A 21,774-nucleotide genomic window follows, 5' to 3' on the forward strand; every position below is an offset into this window, starting at 1 on the left:
AACACAAAAAAAAACAGAATCAGAACATCATCTTTTAGATATTCTCCTCTCTCTTTTTTCTCCCTTTTTTGTTATGTTCTCCCATTTTTTATTCTAAAAACCATATCTTTTTTTAAAAAAAAAAAAAAAAAAAAAAACAAATAACTTCCCAAAACAATGAATAAACATGACCTTGATTATTTTTTACTATAATAACTACCTCAAGCACATTTTATTTTTTAAAAAAAGATGTTGATCAATTTGGTTAACCTCGAACTTATTTTTAAAAATTTATGTTGAGTTGTAAATCAATTTTTGTTTAAAATATTTTAAAAATAAAACTATTTTGTTTTAAGAATGTTTTGGAGAAAAGTGTCTTTTGATTTTTCAGATTTGAGTTTATGGATAATTATTGGCCCTATCTCAGAGGAAAGCAGCGATAGATTTAACCTCACTAAATACCTAATCTCAAGTTTTTAAATAATAAAATAATATTTAAAAATTAGTAATTAAAATTAAATTCAATCTAAGACTTAGTGTGAATTTCTGCACACATATATACGAGTTGTGCAGACGTTAAGAGTAAAACAATTTCTATTTAAAAAGTTTTTAAATTATAAAATTTCATTTACAAATTAAATTAATCCTTAATATAAGTTGTTTTATACTTACTTTTTAAGCAATTTGCAATCTTATATCAATACCAACTGGCCAAAACAGGTTGCCAAAAACTTCATTGTAGCTGTTTAGGAATTGGTTGTCAATACTTAATATAAGACTTTGGTTTTTTTAATAATTAAATTTCCTAATTTTTTTAATTAAAAAAATTAGGTCCCTTTATTATACAGTCAAGTGTGTTGATACTTTAATAAATTCATTGGTGACTTTAATTTAATTAAATCTCTTGATATAAATAATTTAACTATGAAATGATATATATAAAATATTACAAAATAATGCACTCACATGGATTAAATTCGCATGCATATATATATATATATATATATATATATATATATTGTTGGTCATTTCATTTATTTTTGTTAATGAGGGACCTCAATTTTAATTGAAAAAATTATAAGATTCGATTGCAACAGGAAATTATTAAGAAAATAAAATTGCATATTGAGCAAAATAGAGGTTCAAAAGTGAAATCAAGCTTAAAAATATTTGGGTCTTGTTCTGAATTTATTTTCTTGACAATGCTTTTGTTGTTAAGTGAAACATTTTAATTTGTAACTTTTTAATGGTAATTATATTAATTTTTTTAAGTTAATGTTTATTACACTCAATATGTTTTTACTTGAAATGATAGACTTACATGTTTAATTATTAGTACCATGCTTATATTTTAACACCATTGTTATTTAAGATAATGCACATACTTTCCATTCTTTACGTAGGATACTTTCAAGAACAGTTTAAATAACACAAGGAAAGTATCATGGACAATACCTTAGATAATATTTTTTTTCTCAAAGATTGCCCTACTTCATCAACTATATATATGGATTCATTTGGTGACTACGCAAAAAAATTACTCAGTTCTTCTCCACATATCTCCAACAGTAGATATTTGACAACTGTGCCACCAGTACGTGCATAATTCTTTTTTGTTTTTTGATATGTACGTGCATAATTCTTAGTTTGATGTTTGACAAACAGTATTGGCATACTGCATCAAGTAAATGGATTCATTTGGTGATTCCTCAAGAAATTACTCAATTTGTCTCCACTGATCTCAAACAGTAGATGTTTGACAACTGTGTCACCAATTGTGTGCGTAATTCACGTTGACAAGATACATTCATGAGCAACTGCAGTTTCATATTCAGCACGATGATTTGAAAATATCACGAGGATGTAAACATCCTGCCAATGCTCATTATAAATTGATTCTGAATTATGTCTTGAAAATTTGCAGAATGGGAACAGCATATATATATATATATATATATAACAGATTCTTGGGTGAAAAAATATGATGGTGAACGTTATTAATTTGTCTTTCACTCCTATGGGTTGGCCATTGGAGAAAAATCAATACAGACAATGTGGGGAGTAATTGACAAGGTTGATAGCGATGGGAGAATAGAATTCTTTAAAAGTAATTCTCCTAATATTTTTATTTATAAAATTCTGATTATCAAGTTCAAGTATATCACAAATAATTTTTTTTTATAAAAGAAGACTCTTGTAATCAGAGAATTAATTTGATTGGAAAAACTAGACAAATTATTGAAAGATAGTGAGAAATTACAAGAAGACATGAAAAATCAGAAGCCCAATGGGAGCTAAACTGAGGACTTGGAACCCTTTAAGTAATTATACTAAACTCTTCTGAAGTTAATATTTATTACGCTCAAACATTCTTTCTGTTTGAAAAATTATACTTACATTTCTTATTTTATTAAGTACCATGCTTATATTTTAACTCCATTATTTATTTAATAAAATACATATATTTTATATTTTATGAAGGACAGTTTTTCAATGTCTTTCAAAAATAACAAAACAAGCAAAATATTATGGATCATATCCTAGAGCAGGAGAGTACAGTGTAATAAGCTAATACTTTTTTTCTCAGAGATTGCCCTACTGCATCAGGTATATGGATCCATTTGGTGACTTTCCCCAAAAAAAATTACTCAATTCTTCTCTACTAATCTTCAACTGTAGATATTTGACAACTGTACAACCAATTATGTGCATAGTTTACAGTTTGATTGACAAAATACCTTCATGACCACCCCTGGTTTATATAGAGCACGATGATTTAGAATATCATGAGGATCACTTTGAACGCACTGTCAATATTCATGAAATGATTTTGAATTATGTCTTGAAAATTCGCAGAATATGAACAACATATAATAGATCCTTGGGGTGAAGAAATATGACGTAGGTTGAAGTTATTAATTGGTCATCCTATCTTAAGGGTTGACACGTGGGGGGAAAATAATAACAAGTATTGTTTGAAAAAAAATTTGCCTAACACTTTTAGCATTGTTTTTTATTTATAAAGCTATTAGTTATAAAAAAAATTTATACAAAGTAGTTATCAAATTTAAGTGTATATCACAAATAATTTTTTGAAAAAAATAAATCTTAATAAAAAAAGTAATCTTAAATCAAAAGATAAATAATGTGAATCTTGCACGAAATTTGCACAAAATAAAATTTTAAGGGAACAAAATCTTCAAATTTATTAAAAAAAACCTTGTGGCAAAGTATGGTGGTATAAACTAAAAAAAAAAAATGTATAGTGACAATTGCTTTAAGATTGGTAAAGATTTTATCAAAATGATAATGATTGTTTGGATTATATTAAAAAGGAACTAGAGGATTTTTTTTAGGTGCAGTAGTTGTTAGGTTTCTATATTTGAAAATGTTGAGCACATAATTCAACCGAAAGTGGAAAATAGTATACATCGTCTATTCTTTAATTTAGTATCATTTATTTATATTCTACAATAAAATTGCATTGAATTATGACAGAATATAAAAATTTACGTGGGAAGAAACTAATATATATGACAAACTATAAAATGGTCCCAACCATTCCTAGGGCATTGTAATACATAGGTAGTTTACACGTCATCAACTAATTACACATTCTAGGTAGTTTACACGTCATCAACTAATTCCACACTACTTGTCTCGATTATTTTATAGCAAGAGATGATGATTCTTCTGGGGGACTCCAGTATCTGTTGTGCAACCATATAAAATCAGCCTCCACCGCATATCCATCTTGATTACGATTCCAACTAAAGTGGGCATGAGTTCTGTTCTTTATATCAAAAGTCCCATGGCCGAAACTGGCTTCTCGGTATGCTGAGTAGCTGGGCTGGGGCTCTGTCATGCTGCAGCATTGAAAGACAATTTACTGTGATGTCAACTAGTGCAGACAAATTTAAAATGCTGAAAACCTATAATAATAATAATAAGGTTATAGAGATCAATGCTATATCTAGTTAATATACTTACTCAGTTATTTCAACAAACAAAATATATATATATATATATATATATATACTTACTCAGTAGCCAGTCCTTCTAAATTTCCTCCATCTCCAATTGTTATGTAAACTGGGGCAGATTGGTCATTAATGGGTCTGCACAGCCCATTTACAATATCATATGCAATATTTGATACACGTTCCTGCAACAAAAGTGTATGTGGTTTTAAGAGTTTGTTCCTTATGTAAGTAAAAGAAAGTAGTCGTGTTCCTGCAACAAAAGTGTATGTGGTTTTAAGAGTTTGTTCCTTATGTAAGTAAAAGAAAGTAGTCGTGTATTTCCTCAAACTTCTTAAGCCATAAAAAGCAACTTTAACCCATAATTGTCTCAACTTTTGCTTTGGATCCCTTTTTCCTAATCATTGCGTATTCTGTCAACCGAGAGGAGACATTAACAAAAGCAAAGAAATGGTGAAAGCAAGTTCCCCACACACAAAACTACAGGGGGTGGAGGGGGTTACATAAATTATTGTTTTCAATCTCCATATATCATCCTTCATGAATTCAATTTGCTCAGAGCCTCAGATTGTCATTTACTGATAAAGATAAAGTGCAGGAGAGCTATGCTGTTGAATACTCTGCTTTGACAACTTCATTTGATGTATTGCTAGAGCTAGAAAACATATATAACTAGGGTAGCATTCAACTTCTGTGAAAGATCATGAAGATGCAGTGATACACATGCTTGTGATATAACTAATACGATGTAAAGGACAATAAGAAATTTATAACTTACAGATCGTTCATAAGCGTGAACATGACCAGCAAATACAACATCCACTTTATACTCCACAAACCACTTCTCATACATTACTCTCACGGTCTCCCCTTCCATGTAGTGAGTCACATAACTACTATATATTGGACAATGCATGAGAACAATCAGCCATGGTGTTTCAGTCCTGTTCACCTTGGGTAACTCCTTTTCAAGCCATTTGTATTGAGGAGTGTATTTACCTTGGGAAAAACAAGAAAATGAAAATCTGTATCTTCACAAATCTATATAATTACTTTGTGCATGAGAGCATCTGTGATCCTGAGTTGTGCATAATGAGCATATTTTCGTACATAGCATAAACCACAAACACTAATTCAAGTATATTCACAGGACTAAAGATATCAACTCGAGAGGTGGGGTATAGACCCCGGGTTAATTATTTGGCTTATGGGATATATTTAGTCAATCTGACATGAACTTAAAATATATGAGCGCATTTTGCTAGTAATTATCAGCAGTCATTAAAGAAAAAAATATCCCTGATTTCATTATTCCTTTATAAAGGTTTATCCGTTTGGGTAGAAACAACCTCTCCCTTCTTAAGCTGTTTGTGGAGAAACTATGCATCATGCAAATTGACAAAAATTAGAGAATGTCACTATTAGAAATATATAAAACTATTAATATAACCTCACCTTTAAATTTTTGGGTTGAAATGGTTCTTTATAGTCACTATTCAAAACTGTCTATTTATTTGACAAATATTGCACAACAGATATTCAAAAGCTAGTAGGAAATTTTGAAAACAAAAGATATTACCAAAAGCTGAGTAAGAAGACATAACAATGATGTATGCTGAAGCTCTCTTGATAGAGTACCACAATGGAGATGTACTATCTGATACTTTGTACGGTACATGATAACGAGAAGTATAAGGCTTGAATGGTCTAGTTTCTCCCTGCAGTAAAACTCTGTAGTTTTAAGTCTAATTATTAAAGACTTTGCACAAGTGTGTATAAATATCAAAAAAGAGCCCTCCAATATATAGAAATAAAGCAATTCAAATAACAAGTCACAGAAAGTCCAACTTGAAAACAACATAGTCAAGTACTCAGGTATTAAACACATACAAGTTCCGGAGCAAAATCAATTTCATGATTTCCTGCAGTCCAAATCCAAGGTTGATAGGCAGCAATTCTCTCAGTGAACCTTCCCCAGGTATCCCACCTCGTGTTGTCATGAAATGGATAGTCATCAGCATAAGAGAGATCCCCCACATACAGTATTGTCTGGCCTTTCGCTGGGCTTAATTCATAATGGGTAAGCGTCTTGTTGGAATTATAAGTTTGGCCTAAATCCCCTGCTCGATAATGTTATGGTTGAGAGAGTAAGATTCCATTCTGACAAAGAATTACATTTGTATGTAAACTTTGTGCACTTTCATGATCAATAATCCATTTCAAGGAATATTAGAGTACATTTCACCTTGAAGCCTATAAGGAGGCGAACGTAAGATTATCAAGTATACACAATTCAAGATCAATAATGAGAGGTTTCTCCAGCAAAAAATTAGTAGAGTCATGCATCAAATTAACAAATTTCATAGCCACAGCACGTTAAGCTAGTTAAGCATAGAAGCAGATAACGAAAATCATTTCAGGAGGAAGTGTTAATTACCAATGAGACCAAATGTATAAGGAACATCAGGGCCAACAGGAGGAGGAGTTTTAAACCAGAATTGTCGAGTGGTATTCCCTATTCCAACCTCATAGTAATATTTGGTGTCAAGCTGTCTTTGCAATGAGAATAAGTTACTATTACCCAATGGCTGCTGTTAAGTTAAGAAAAGTGAGATTGAGGAGGACAAGTGAAGTGAGACACGCACCTCCAGATTCTGAATAGTGCAGTGATGAATATAACCAGAGGTGTAATTGAAGTATTTGTAGGTAAGAAAAAACCCATATGCTTGCCATTTGAATTTGCTGTCTTCCGCCCAATAAATCACGGTACTTGAGCCGGGTTCATCTGGGGTAATCCAAGAGATGATCACACCCTTCCCCACATGATCTCCTTGTGTTATATGCACCTTTCCAAATCCACATCCTCAAGAGAAATTAGAACTTGGTTACTTATTCTCTTTATCTCTCTTATCTTTTTAAAGAGTGATTAAAAAATGGGCTTACCTGCTGAGGAGCATTGTAACCAGGAGGCACACGGAACACATCACTGTCTATTGGCATATCCAACGACAAGTAATCATTTCTCATAAAAGTACTGGTCTTTCCACCAATACAGAAACGTAACTCTCCAGTGCTAAAAAGAAAAACCAAGACTATAAGCAGAAAAGCACCAACAAACCCTCTATGCCAAATCAACCCCATCTCTTTTTCTGTTGATTCGAATGCTAGTTACCACTACAATAAGATACAATTGTATATAGTCATACTCATACTCATAGAGAAGATCTATTAGGAAAGCAGATTAATTGGCATGGCGAGTGTAGGAATATTCGAATATGCTCGAGCCACGCGCCGCTTCCTGAACCTCAATTTCATAAACCATGTCATGATGATCAGATTACTGCTGGAGACCCAATCACCAGTAAGTAAATTGAAAAAAAAAAAAAAAAAAGACTAGAGAGTGATAATTTTGACCCAACACTCATTAGCTAACACCTAACCGTCAACGGTGTGTCAACTTAACCTGAGATGAGATTGAAGTCTCGAAAGTAACCCATTGCCAACGGGACAAAAATTTTGACCAATTTTTTTACTAAATTTAAAAAAAATAAAATTGACTTCTTTTATTTTACTTACCCTTTTATGATTATTGACATTTAAGTCCCATCTTTTCTTATTTTTAGGAAAGGAATAAATACTCCTGCTACTATTGCTAAATATTACTTCTTCTTTTTTTATACATGAAACTGAAAAAACAAACCAGCAAATTATAAAATAAAACAAAACAAAACAAAAACTAACAAAAGCATAAAAAAAAAAACAAAAACAAAACTACCTAATTCTTTTTCTAGGATGACAAATGTCAGCAGCATCTACCTAAAACAACAATCTTAACGAAACAGGAGGGACCACAAAAATAAATTCATCTATCAATCACGATCCAAAATATTACTTAATATTTCTTTAAGCATACTTAATAAAAATATTAGTCAGATCACATGTCTGTTTTCTCTTATTTTTTCTTGAAAAATTATTGGGTGCAGATAGAGTAAGAGATTTTCTTACTCTTTTTTTCCTGTTTAATCTAATGTGTATCATTTCACCTATAATATTAATAATGTAATTAAAGTGAGAGATATTAATAACTCACATAATTGAGGTGATGTATATATTTAAAAAAATTTATAGTTAACTCAAATTTAAGCATATACCAAAATCAGTTTTTAAAAAATCTCTTGTTATACTGGTAATCGACTCTCAAGAATTGAAAGAGAACATGCAAAATGAAATAAATATGAAGATCATGGGTGAAAGTTTCAGTAGAACAGCAATTATTGGGGCTTATATACTAAAAAAAATTTAAATCTTGTCGTAATAATTTTATAATTAATATTTTATTTTGAATTGATATTTGTAATCACTGAAAATAAAATGTACGATTTTGCAAGTATTACGGAAATAAACAAACCAAGATTTTGCTTAACAAAAAAAAACCAAGATTTTGTATAAAAAAAAAATACTCTTATGTTATAGGAGAGTATTTTTCTCTCTACACATATATTAATTTCTATATTATTATTATTGTTTATTTTATAAGTAGAAAATTCCACATATAATTGTCTCTATAACATGAAAGAGTTTTCCTTTTACCGCACGAGATTAATAAAAGGGATTTGCATTTGTCATTTAACATGACACAACAAACTTTCCTACACACATAACATTTTGTGGGACCCACATTTTTTGAAGAAAAAAGAAAAATACGGCACGCAAAACGAATCTCTATAACATTACACAATTACTTTTCCTACAATATAACTCTTATAAAACCCTTAATAAAACTCGTAAATAAATCAAGATTAAACGAGACATTTCGACGTACGTTATATGCACTTTATGCAGAAGCAATGAATGTAAGAAACATGGGAATCAACAAAGTAACAAAAGAAAAGTCATTAATCAATCAATCTGTGAAAAAAAGTCTAAAGAAAACCGCCTTGCCATTTTCTTTTAATTTCTGTGAATGGCTCTGTATTTCGTACAGTATACGAAATTCATGTTCCAATTAGAATTGAAGCTCTTAAGATCGTGTACATAGTTATCAACTATGAAGCACACACACTTTAAAATCTCTGACGTGTCATATCCGATACTTTTCGACCCTCCAATACTCATTGCAAATATTCAAAAAAAAAGTTCAAAGGTTACGTGTTGTATTTTGAGTTCTAACTATTAGATTCATTGAATTACGATTACTATTTTATTGAGTTTAATATAAATATTGGAGATATCTTATGTTTCTTTGCAAAATTGATAGGTATTATAAGTTTAGCTTTATTTTTTTGTTAAATTATTGAATATTAAATATAATATACACTACAAAAATTAAAAATATTATATAATATCAAAACGTGTCCAGCGTGTCGGAATTTAACATTTTTTAAAATTAACGTGTCGGAGTGTCGTGTCGTGTCGTATCCCGTATCGGTGTCAGTGCAACATAAGTTGTCGATTCACAATGAAAGAAAGTCAATAAACGAAGACTGCGTGCATGTTGTACCGATATTGAAATAATATTTTCATACATTAATTTTAAAAAATATTAGATTTGATAGATTAGAATATATTTTAATATTAAATAATAATTTTAATTTATGTAATTTATGTTATATTTAATATTTAATAATTTAACAAAAAAATAAAGCTAAATTTATAATATTCATCAATTTTACAAATAAATATTAGATATCATAAATATTTATATTAAATTCAATAAATAATAATCGTAATCCAACGAATCTAATAGTTGAAACTAAAAACGCAACATAACCTTTAAATCAATTTTTAAGTTTATGTAACGCGTGTTAAAGTGTGTCGGATACAACAAGTTTGATTTTTTGAAGTGTCAGTATATCATACATAGACCTTATGCTACAGTATGTATCTGTCATCCCCTAGTCTTGTTCGAGGTATTTTATTCCTCCTTAATTAAATGTAGGCTATACATGACTTAAGATACACATAGCTCTAGACTGTGGCGGAGCCAGACTAAAAGTTTAGGTGGTGTCAAAAAATTTGAACATATCAAATTATGAAAATATTTATCGTAATTACACAAATTAATCTAAAAAAAATTATTATAAATTCTAGCATACTTATTTAAATTATATATTAAATAATGTCACATAACATTGAAAATTGAAATGAACAATTGTCAATAATTATATATCAAAACAAACATATAAAAAGACACTAATTTTTTCAGTAAAAAGAAAAAGCACAAGCACCTTCTTAAAAGCACAAAACACCAAACACATTTTGAATAGATATACAAATTGCAGAGGCAAGCGCCCAAACCCCAAGCCAAGTAGCCAACCACAGCCATTGCTATTTCAGTCAAAGCCTCACAGGAGCAAGCAAGTTGTGCAACAAATCAAACGAAAAAAGGAGCAAGACACAAGGTTGAGAGAAATCTGATTGCACTTGTAAGTCACAAATTAGGACTTTGAAAGTGATCGTAATTTATGGGTTAGGTAAAAAAGTTTGGGTATTGAATTTTATTTTCTGATCGAAAAACATAAATATAATTATTTATTTAAGTGGTGCCAAATTATAAATTGAATCTTTGTTAATTATAATTAATTATATTTATATATAATAAGTAAAAGAATTTAAAACCAAGCAGGTGCCAAGGCACCTGCGGGCATAAGTGTGACTACACCACTAGCTCTAGATATACATATAGTTCAAGATAATTTTGGTCAAAAGTCCTGCACCTAGTTTATTTTCTTTTTCATCTAGGCTTGGAAAAATTGTGCTAAAGTTTATCTATAAATTGAGAAGGAAGAGAAATTTTTAAGTATCAAGCAAGCACTTGAAAGAGTTCCATCGTAAAGGGTGAGAAAGAAATTCTGCAAGTAAAAGATAAAATTATTGTAAACTATTTTTAGTAGGTGAAGTATTTGGGTGCAAATATCTAGGTTTGGACTAGAGAGATCATCTTTGGAATCCTACTTACTTACATTTAAAATTTTAATCTTCCACAATTTTAGAATTATTTGATTTAAGAAAAAACTTCCTGTTTTTGTTTTTTGTTATCAAAAAAATACAAAAATACTATTTTATTTTTACTTTGTCTCATGTTTTCAAATATGTATAAAGTTCACCTTTTTCTAAAATATTTCTTAAACCAAACATGCTATTAGATACTCTTTGCCTATGATTTTTTTTTTAGAATGATCCGTCCCGTATAGGAATTTTTTTTCTTTGGTAAGGAAAAATGCATTTATTTCTAAGGTGCCGTTTGGTACAAGAATTTTTTTAAGATTTTCGGGAAACTGAAAATGATAATCTTATTTATCCACGTTTGGTACAAGATTTTTAAAAAATTTCAGGGAATCTAATTTTTCCGGAATTTTATTTTGTGTGTAAATTGTTTTGAAAAAATCATCCAGGAATACCATCCATGAGGTGGTATTTTAGGATTTCTATGGTAAGGAAAAATTCAATACAACTAAACATAGCATCAAGAAAATTAACCCAATATTTTCGGGGATATGTTAGTCTACCAAACAACTTTTTAGTAACATTCCCATAAAACTCATTTTCTTATCATATTTCTGAAAATCGTGATTCTCGGATAATTTTTTTTTTTCCTCTACCAAACACTCCCTAAAGGGATCCGTGAATATAATTTATTTATTTTTTGTCATCCATTAACGTAAAAAGCAGAGTTGTCAATTTAAGCTTAGCATGCTCAGTTGGCGCATTTTGCTTACGTACTTTCACGGACTGGGCTCAAATCACATTGTCTAGTGAGTCCAGTTTCGAAATTGGCAAACGAAACTGGCCTATGTTTTCCACATAATTGGTTCAAGGTCAGTGGGTTAACTCATCGGCCCTCAAATTTCATTGAGTCAGGCTAATCTTTATTGAGCTCAATGCTTTTAGGGCCTGAATAAGCCGATTCATGCGTTTCACATAGTAGCGTCCGGTTATTTTAATTTTTTTATTTTATAAAAACTTTTATTATAAAAGAGTTTTTTTATAACAAAAAAAAAATTTAAAAGTTAAAAACTCCTGGGATAAGTTTTTTAAAAAATATATATCAGTTTTTTGGAGTTCTTATATTTATTTTACAGTTTTACCTTTATTATAAACTTATATTTATAAATTCTATCATTTGCTCCAATAGTCCATCCTAATAACAATTATTTTATCTTCCCTCTTTTATATAATCACCAAATAATTTAGTATTTTATTTTTTAATTTTTTTTTTAACTTTAGCTTAAAAGTAACTTCTTGTTTGAAATTTTTTAAAAAAATGTGTCAGAGGCTCCTAATAAAAAGACAGTGTTATTTTCCTTCCCCATTAATTTTATACTTATTTTAATCGTTTCTAATAGTTAATTAATAACTTATTTTGCGGTCATTAATTTGTTATTGTAATGATTTATTTAATGTTTCTTTTTATCTTTTAAGAGTTGCAAACAAGTGTAATTATAATCACAGATTCACAGGTATAAAATTTTGGTGTCCAAGCAATATTTCATAGGGGGAAAAAACAAAATATACAATATCGATTTTTTTTTCATAAAACTATTGTTTCGTATTAATACTAGTGTGACGTGTCACTTTTTTTCCTTTGAAAAATACTTTTAAAACAATCACTTTTATATAAAATATGAAATATCTTCAATAGTGTATAGTTAATGGTTATGCCATTCTGAATATTTGTTAACATTTCAACTCATTTTCTTACAAACTAATTATATTTAATTTCAAGCACACTAGAATAATTATCATGTTTTAAATTATACTTCAAGCACATGAGGTATTTTAAATTCCTTTAGTACATGATTTGATAACGTTGTGGAGTCTTGAACTATTTTTTTTTTCCAGCTGGTAGAAAGTAAACAAAGCATCATTTATTTGTTTGGTCAAAAATATATATTTTATTCAATGTATACAAGTCTGAGTATTTTTTTTAATTAGTATACTAATTTATAGGGTTTATTCAGATATAATTATTTATAAAAAAATTGTGTATAAAAAGCTTGAGACTAATTTTGAGTTATATCCTACAACCTTAATTAATCATTAATTCTCATTATTACTAAATTGATAATTATGTCAGACATTTCCTTCTAAACGTGAATTACACTTACCTTGGTAATTCAAATATAAAAAGAGGAGAGCTATAAATATTTGTGTTTTTGGTTGAGAAAAGGAGAGATATTTTAATACGTTTCCCCTAGGCCGTCCCCGCATTCACACCATTGCTAGTTTGACACAGCTACAAAAGCAATGGATAAAAAGAAGGGTCGAAAAAGAGCAAAATAAAGTAAGGGATGCCGTTTGCATCATCAAAAAAGGAAAAGCATTATCGACGGATAATGTCAATAAAGTAAGCTTTCAAGAAACGGGATTAACACAATATATATGATAATGGATCCTAATGATTCATACCCTTTAATGATGTATAGGGATCAGTTAATTGAATATATATCATAGTAAAGTTAAATTATACCCGAAACTTTGTCAATTTGTCCTTGTCCTCACAAGTATTAACGATGACATGCTGTTGGCTTGTAGCCTCACGGATGTATCTTCTAAACCAACATGTATTATTTCCTTGCCCTTAGCTGCTAGCTTGTCAGGTTTCTACGTGTCTTCTTATATGCTATGGACATAATGGAGACAATGTAATTAGATGCAAACTTTCTATTTATAAACTTAATTGTAACAAGTCAAGGATAAATGTGATTTAACTTGCTAGAAAATCAGTCTCATACTGTCGGCCATTGCTAATGCACATCATACATATATGCTTCAATTCATCATTCTATTTTGCAGATTCGTTCTAACACCTACACACAAGTGGGTTCGGTTATTTGTACTTCAGTGCTTTGGATTATACCAGCATGCACCTCATCAAGTGATCGTCGATAAAATCTACGTAATGATGAGAACTTAGCGATATTGATTAAATCCGACCGAAATGATGATTCCGTTTGTGTGACAATTATGACTTATCAAAATCCTCATGCTTAGACAGCTTTTGAAACAAGTTAAGAATTATGTACCCAAAAAAAAAAAAAAAAAAAGTTAAGAATTCACCTATGGGAAATTATGTGGGTCTCTATGACCTTCCCTTCTATGTCATAATAATGATCTCTTCCATTGCGTTCGAGACAGTGACCATATAGCTTAAATAATATTCTTTTGTAAATCAAACCATTAATTAACATATAAAGCACATGGGATTTCGGGCTCTAACCCCACTTTTAAGTGACATCCATCATTGTAATCATTCCCATAACAAAAAAAAAAAAAAAACTCATTCTAAATATCCTAGTAAGAAAGCATTTGAATTAACCCAAAAAAGAAAAGAAAAAAGAACAAGATGAAAACCCCTTCTTCATACATACACACAAGCTTTCTGACATAAAGTAGTACGTAGTAATGTATAACTGGTTTCATTTTTTTCCCCTCTCTCCGAGAAAATAGAGTGCCAGCTTGAAGTTAGGGTTTTCTTGATCAGACATTTTCGGTTGATGAAGGGAGAAGAGGCTGAGTAAGTGATCCTTTGGCATGGCTTGAGGACCTGACGCTGACGCTGCTATGCTCCGGTGCGGATGCAATTGCAAGCTGTTCCTTTGCAAACTTCTTCTCTTCGTTTTTACCCCACAAGACTAGGTACAGTCCCACAACGATCAATGCTGCCCCAATGATCCTATAATAACATCACAAGATGAATAAAACACCAAGACACGTACATATATGCACCTTCCATTCAATATCCTATCCTATAATAACTTTTTAAACTTTATTATTAACCCTCTCCCTCTGGAACGTGGAATTATTAAAAGCTGTTCGTTCGTATTTCGTCGCCGAAAGGTCCCAACTTTACCTTAGCTCTAGCTTACTTATTGTTTGGTGGATTTCATTTGTCGTTTTCAAAATATAATCGTGAACCAAAAGTATACCCTGCAACTGTTGGATGCTTTTGGTCGTCGTCATTTCTCACTCAATAATTAAGGTGGACTGTCAATGTTATCATGCATAGAAAATTAAATTATTGTGTGTTTTTATAGGAGTCGATTCGATAAAGAAATCTGCAGATCGATGCTATGAACAAAGGAGATTAAACAACTAAAATGAATGAAGAAAATTAAAGAGAGAAAATGAAGAGGATAAGACCAATTAATTACCCGCCCAAGTAGAACTCTTCGCCTAAAGCAAAGGAAGCCATAATAGCGACAGCAAGAGTCTGAACAGGCTGATATACGGCAACAAACACAGGGCCACCTCTGTCAATGCACCATATCTGTACAGCGAAGGCTATTCCAGATGCCACCACTCCCTGCAATAATGTATATTACAATTTTAAAATTAAAAATTAAAAAAAAGCTTATTAACTTAATTATCTCTCATTTCATTGTCAATATATATACATACATATATAGACAGACGCACATATGGCTCAACCACCATATATCTCCAAAACAAAACATTATCGCATAACCATTTTAGTAATACATATCAATATATCATATCCCAACTAAACACATACATACAACTTATATATATAGACAAATTTCTTTATCAGTATAAAATTAAGCTAATTTAAAAAGCGATTATATATCTTTGTTCAGGTTAGACTCGAAACATCTAGAGAGATTTTTGCATATTAAATTAGTTATTCTTTACGCGCTTTAGATTTTACTCTAAAATCATTTTAGTAGAAATACAAATAATTTTTATAAACTTTTACTGCAACTGCAAAAGTTTTTACAAAGACAGGATTATGAGTAGACATAGTTAATTACTATACTAACCGCGTATAAAATAGTGAAAACTTCTCCACCAGAGTGGAAAATCCAAGCTTGAGCATCTCTTTCAACGATCAAAGCAATAACAAGGAATTGGATGAGACCAAAGAAACATGTATAGGAAGTGACAGAGAGGCGAGCTGGGTACTTCTTCAGGACTGGTGCTTGCAAGACGAGCCAACCAGACCAGGACAAGCAATGCCCAATAAGGTAGAGGCATCCAAGGGTCCAGTTCTTTTCCTTTGCATCTCCCAGTGATGATGATGATGATGATGAGATTGACCCAAATACTTGTGCTGTGATGTTGTTTGAATTCAGAGGTGGAATTGGGCTGTATATCGTTGGACCCTTGTATAGTGTAATTACAGTTGCCCCTGCTACACAGAATAACGTTCCCGCCACCTTGGCTACCCCATCCTTTCGGTTCAGACGCACTTGCTCTATCCTGAAATTGTAATTGTAATATTGTAAATGTATGTTTATATATAAATGTTTTGTATTTGTGTGCCTGTTGTGTTGGGTGATGCAATAAGTGAACCACATTTAATTAATTAATTAATTAAGGACTTGCCTGAGTATGGCTGCCATGAGAAATGTAATGGCTGGGACAGAGTTCTGTATCGCTGATGCAAAGGTTGGGGTTGTGTTGTCCAAGCCAAGCAAGTAGAAGCCCTGGTTGGCTGTAATCCTGTGTAATGCAAAATAGCCTGATCAGCCTATGGTTCTCAATTACTTTTATTATTTATTTATTTATTTTTGTTGAAAAAGACAAAACAGTGATATGATGTTTCCCTCTAGTTTATCGTTTCTTTTCTTTTCAATTACCTAATTAAATTGTAAGTGGTGTAAAAATTGTACATACCCGACAAGTGCCAGAAGAAAGAACTGTAGGAGTAAATTTAGAGTAATGGCAGGCCTCTCCTTCCTGGACAAAAGAAAAAAACAAACAGTGGAAAACAAACTGTTGCTGAGAGAGAGATGGACAATCAATTAATTAAGGTAGGAGTACTATAACTGGAAAGATTTACAACCATGTTGATGTTGTACACTTATGTGTACAACTAACTATATATATGGAAATGGCAATATTATATTAATTGATTTGTTAGAGGAGGAGCACTGACTTTTCCAAGAAGTAGGCAAAAGGAAGTAAAAGGAGAAGAGCAATTATATTCCGGTAAACTGGGAAAACAAGTTTGCTAACGCCCATGTTAAGGGCAGCTCTTGAGACCACATGGAATCCAGCATAACCAAACTGCAGGGCCAACATGGCCACATGCAGCTGAAGTCGTTCGGGGAAGGAGCACCACATTCTCCTGGAAGAGGCTGAGCCTGAATCAGCCATTGGTGAAGAACTAGTACCTAACACGCTAGCTAGCTAGCTAGTAGTCTTGGTTAGTGGGAAAAAGGGAGAAAAGTGATGAAGAGAAGGTGTAAGAGTGAGGATATAAATATAGTGAAGAGAGAGAGCGAGAGTGGGGAAAGGAATAGAGTATAGAAGAAATAGGTATGACCCACAATCACCCTAAAAAGACGTTTTGTCAAACTGTTGATAGCCTTCGTGTGTTTTTGCTTGTCTCCCACATTCTTTGTTATTCCACCCTCCTTCGCTGACAAGACACCCCGCACCGCACTTGTGTTAAAAGCTTCAATTTGTTAAAAAAAAAAAAAACTATAGTGAGGGATGTTTTTTTTTTTTTTAATATACTAGTGTGAATTAAATATATAATCTAATATAACCTATTTAAATTCTTCACCGTTAATTAGACCGATTCTAATGGCTTACTACCATGTACAGGTTCAGTTTTGACACCATGCCATTAATGATGATAATTGAGCAATAGCCGAGCCGCCATTGATAGATAGCGCGCACGAGTGGAGTGGTGGATACCCCATGCGTTCTCATCCCCATGAAAGCCTTAACCCCACCATACTCCCCCACCCTACACAGTCCTCTACTTTTTCTTTTCTTTTTTTCCAATTCAATAATAAGTTATTACAAACTACAAAGTATAGTATATATGCATTTTTTTTTTTTTATTATATGATGACCAATCTTTAAAATATATTATAGTCTTGTTCTAGCTTCTTTTTCTAGTACTCACTTTAAAATATTCACAAAGCCGTGCATATATGTATGCAGAAATTTTGCAGTCACTGCTTCCACTATAATTAAATGGATTAAAGGTAATGAAGTGTTTCCACTGAGGTTCCCACACTCCCAAAGCAGAATATGCGGATTGGTTGCTGAAATGAGCCTCCTCGCCTAGCTTTTTAACAGACATGATGCCTCTCTCTCTCTCTCTCTTTTGAAATGCGACCACCATCCTTCTAAAATTAAAAGGGAAAAGAAAAGGCATAGATAGATGGATGTATGATACATCTTCCATTTGTTCTTTTTCAAAAGTAAAATAAAAATGCAGTCATGATATAATGTATCTGACAGCCATGCTTTACTAATTGCATTACATGACAAAAGCAGGGTCGAGCAAAATAAGGCCAAGACCAAAACTGGGTCTGACCCGGCCTGCATGAACCGGTCGGATACCACCCTGACCAAGCCAGTTGGGGTCTTAATTGCGTTTCCACGGACTTCCTATATATCCTTTTGGGTCGAATAAGTACACACCTGACAGCTAAACTTCAGATTTTGTGTGCATGAGAGAATCTTCACTTCACACCAGCTCCTTCTTGGGTCGACTCGTTTGACTCGTCTTCGCCACTTTCTTCTCCGCTGACTGGAGGAATTTTGTTTTTGAGCTCTGTGTGGATAACCAGTTGAATTGTGCTATTACTTTAACTTAATATTAATTAGTATATAAGTGTTTCAAGCATGATTAGAGTTTTCATTTATTCATTAGCTCTTTCTTTCAAAATACATTTAATAAGAACAGATTCGGCTTTCACTATTGGTTTGGTGTTATGCATTTTCTTCTGGCCAAATATAGTAAAAAATATATAACATTTCGCTAAAAGTTGAAAGTTGATACTTTCCATCTCTTCTTTTCTAGTCTTAGGGAGCATCCTCAGAAATAATGTTATGAAAATAAAGGTCATATGCAGCAGAGGATTGATTTGTAAAGAGTGACGCCAACACTACATGTGCACTGAGTACAAGTGGCAAATTAACAGCAACAGTTGTGGTCCAAATCCGTACTATATATTTTGTAGGCCAATACGATGCTTCAGTGCCATGGTGCTTTAATTAGGATACTTTTTTTATTTTTTTTAGATATGGTTCTTTCAAATTTAAAAACTAGGGGTGTGCAAGTCATTTAAATTAATCAAATCAAATAAATTCGATTCATAAAAATTTGTTTTTTAAATGGTTTTGAAATCAAACCGCTTTTAATTCTTCTGGATATATATATATATATCAATTCATGATTCATAAAAATTGATTTTTTAAAATTATTTTGAAAACAAACTGAGAAATGGAGCAAGTATCTTCTGAATACTTTGTTAAATAATATTAACATTATTAATTTCCTATATATATATATATATGACCTTTTTTCTCTTCTATTTTATATTATTTATACACATAAACGGGTCTTCTCATAATATACAATTTCCACATAAAAACATAAATTTTCCATAGAAGAAAAAATTATTTTTGATTTAAAGCTAATTCATAACAGGTTACAAAACCAATTTTAAATTTTAAACCCAGTACAAAATCGATTTTGAATTTTAGATCGATTTTAAATCAAAACTAGTTTTAAATCATAAATCGGTTTCAATTTAAAATTATTTTTTAACAGATTTTAAATCAAAACTGATTTTAAACCATAAATCGGCTTTGAAATTGGTTTCAAACTCGTTCGAAAAAAATAAAACCAATTTTAAAACATTAAAAATCGATTTGGTTCGGTTTTTAATTAAAAATCGAAGTGAAGCGCTCTATACACGCCCCTAGGGGTGAAAGTGAGCCGGCCCGGCCTACAAGAGCCTACGACCTAGCCTATATCAAGTCGGACTTGACATATTACATATAGTCAAATAAAATAGGCTCGGGCTTTTAAAGAAGCCTATTTAGAAAATAGGTGATAGACTTTTTTTTACATGCTGGGCCTATAAGCCTACATGCCGGCCTATATCATATTATTTATTTTAAATAAAATAATAATAATATTCTTCATAGCAGTACCAAATGGTAATAGTTCAGTTGGTGCGTGTGAGCTAAGTACGTGGTGGAAGGGCTTTAGGTTCGTTCCCTCACCAATACTATCTTTGAGAGTTGCGTGAAATCTGTACCAATCTTTGCAGTATCTTCAGAATCAACATTTAGTGCTGGAAGAAGAGTTATTAATGCTTATCGTTCTAATTTGGCTGAAGATATCATCCAAGCTTTAATATACGACGAAGATTGGCTACGTAATAGATATGACTTGAAGAAAAAACAAAAGGTATAAATTTAATTAATTGAAATTATTTTATAATTTAATTATATTCGATTAAATTTTAATAGGAATTTGACTTTATTTTTTATGTAGGAAAAACCAACATCTCAACATGTGAGATTGCCTATATAAATCTATTAAAAGATTTTTTGTTTCTTAATCTTATTTTTTTTTTGTTTCTATTCTTTATTCTTGTTTTTTGTTTTCTACATTTACGAATTGTTTGCCAACTTATGTAATCTTGGAATTGTATTTGTAGGGAGAGAAGATGAAAATAAGTTTTTGGCTACTACAAGCATCATGATGTGTTTGTTGGATTTATGTAGTTATTTTAATTTACATAGTATAGATTTGTTTGTTGGATCTGATGAAATATATGTTATTTAGTTTGAGCATTTTGTTTTTGAAAGTGACTTAAATGCAGATTGTGATTAGTTTTGTTGTGATTCATTGTTCTGTTCGGACGTTTAAATTGTGATTTTTGTTTTAGCAACAGAATTTGAGTATTTTGTGAAGTTGATTAATGGTTCTGCTTGAAAGTTAAAAATTAACAGGCTAACGGGTCAAGTGAGGCTAACAATTAGACTCGTATTAGGCTCAGGCCAGGCCAAATTAAAAATTTTGGCATAGACTTGGGGTTTTCGAGGCAAAGCTCGGCCCAGCCCACTTTCACCCCTACACGCCCCTATTAAATACGTGATCTTTGGTTTTATATTTTAAGTTTTCTAGTTAAATAATGATAATTTAATTTGAAAAATATTTTCTTTTAAATAGTAATATTTTCTTATTTATTTTTTCTGAAAGATGTCATTAAAGAGATAGATTATATATGAGATAGATTATCATATCAGCATCTTTATTTACCTATAATATGTGGTATGACCTGCTTATAAGTTCATATGACTGCCTTTGTATGGCGGTTAGATTGTAAAGTCTTTTGATTGGTTTACTAGTGAGGTCCTCGAAGCATGCTTCCACCTCCAGGATGCCTCATGGTGGGTGTTGCCTTGCTAACAGTTATGCAAGTATGCGCGCAAGTATACGCGACAACAAGTAATTTAGGGTGTATTTGAGACCCTAATATCGTTCCCACAAGGATCTTTGGCGTTTTTAACTTGACTAAAATTTGCAATTGCTAAAACTGAATCTAATCTAAAAAGAGAAAAAAAAAAAAGCAAAGTAATCACAAGACTAAATTAAAATATTACTGACTAGTAACTTTATTTTTTTTAGGATTTTCAGAATTGATTTCTTGGGCTAAGTGATAAAATAAAATAGTAGGAAAACAATTTAAGTATCTGATGTAAAAAGAATCTTTAGATAACAAAAACAACTTGTAAAATCAGAATGATGATTGAAAAATTTAAAAATCAGAGAAATAAAAAAATGTTGTTCGTGAAAATAGTTGGAAAAATAGGTTGGCTTCGGTTACCTTTCCCACAGCAATGGAGTAATTGTCAATTACATAATATTAAAATTAATTCCTAGTTAACGGAACACTTCTTGTTGATTTTAATATCTTAAAACCATTTTATCCCAAACAATCATTTACACATCTTTGTGCTAAATGAAGTAAGGACTCATGCATTTCAAGTCCAAAATTACATGGTGGTTGCCCTCATCTCTGAGTGACAACCC

At 31.4% G+C, this 21,774-nt stretch overlaps 1 protein-coding gene across 6 annotated transcripts; it reads right to left on the bottom strand.

The window, feature by feature from the left end:
• Positions 1 to 3,451: 3,451 nt before the first annotated feature.
• On the bottom strand, positions 3,452 to 17,129 carry LOC133295878 (purple acid phosphatase-like). 6 transcript variants are annotated; one of them, XM_061494752.1, is made up of 12 exons: positions 16,858 to 17,129; positions 16,596 to 16,658; positions 16,305 to 16,421; positions 15,719 to 16,178; positions 6,903 to 7,022; positions 6,605 to 6,805; positions 6,397 to 6,508; positions 5,850 to 6,079; positions 5,539 to 5,677; positions 4,738 to 4,958; positions 4,023 to 4,144; positions 3,453 to 3,845 (listed from the first exon to the last, which is right to left on the bottom strand). In XM_061494752.1, the coding sequence occupies exons 1-12, from the start codon at positions 17,076 to 17,078 to the stop codon at positions 3,644 to 3,646; spliced, it is 2,208 nt and encodes a 735-aa protein (XP_061350736.1). In that variant the 5' UTR covers positions 17,079 to 17,129; the 3' UTR covers positions 3,453 to 3,643. The 6 variants fall into 6 exon arrangements, with proteins under 6 accessions (XP_061350741.1, XP_061350736.1, XP_061350737.1 ...); XM_061494757.1 differs by lacking the exons at positions 6,397 to 6,508; positions 15,719 to 16,178; positions 16,305 to 16,421; positions 16,596 to 16,658; positions 16,858 to 17,129 and having other exon boundaries at positions 3,452 to 3,845; positions 4,738 to 4,923; positions 5,539 to 5,622; positions 5,850 to 6,047; positions 6,903 to 7,242; XM_061494753.1 differs by lacking the exons at positions 6,397 to 6,508; positions 15,719 to 16,178; positions 16,305 to 16,421; positions 16,596 to 16,658; positions 16,858 to 17,129 and having other exon boundaries at positions 3,454 to 3,845; positions 5,850 to 6,091; positions 6,580 to 6,805; positions 6,903 to 7,242.
• Positions 17,130 to 21,774: the final 4,645 nt, after the last annotated feature.

The sequence above is a fragment of the Gastrolobium bilobum genome, unplaced genomic scaffold (assembly GCF_033153095.1).
Source record: "Gastrolobium bilobum isolate Gb01-03AN ecotype WA unplaced genomic scaffold, APGP_CSIRO_Gbil_v1 utg2195, whole genome shotgun sequence".
Lineage (NCBI taxonomy): Eukaryota > Viridiplantae > Streptophyta > Magnoliopsida > Fabales > Fabaceae > Gastrolobium > Gastrolobium bilobum.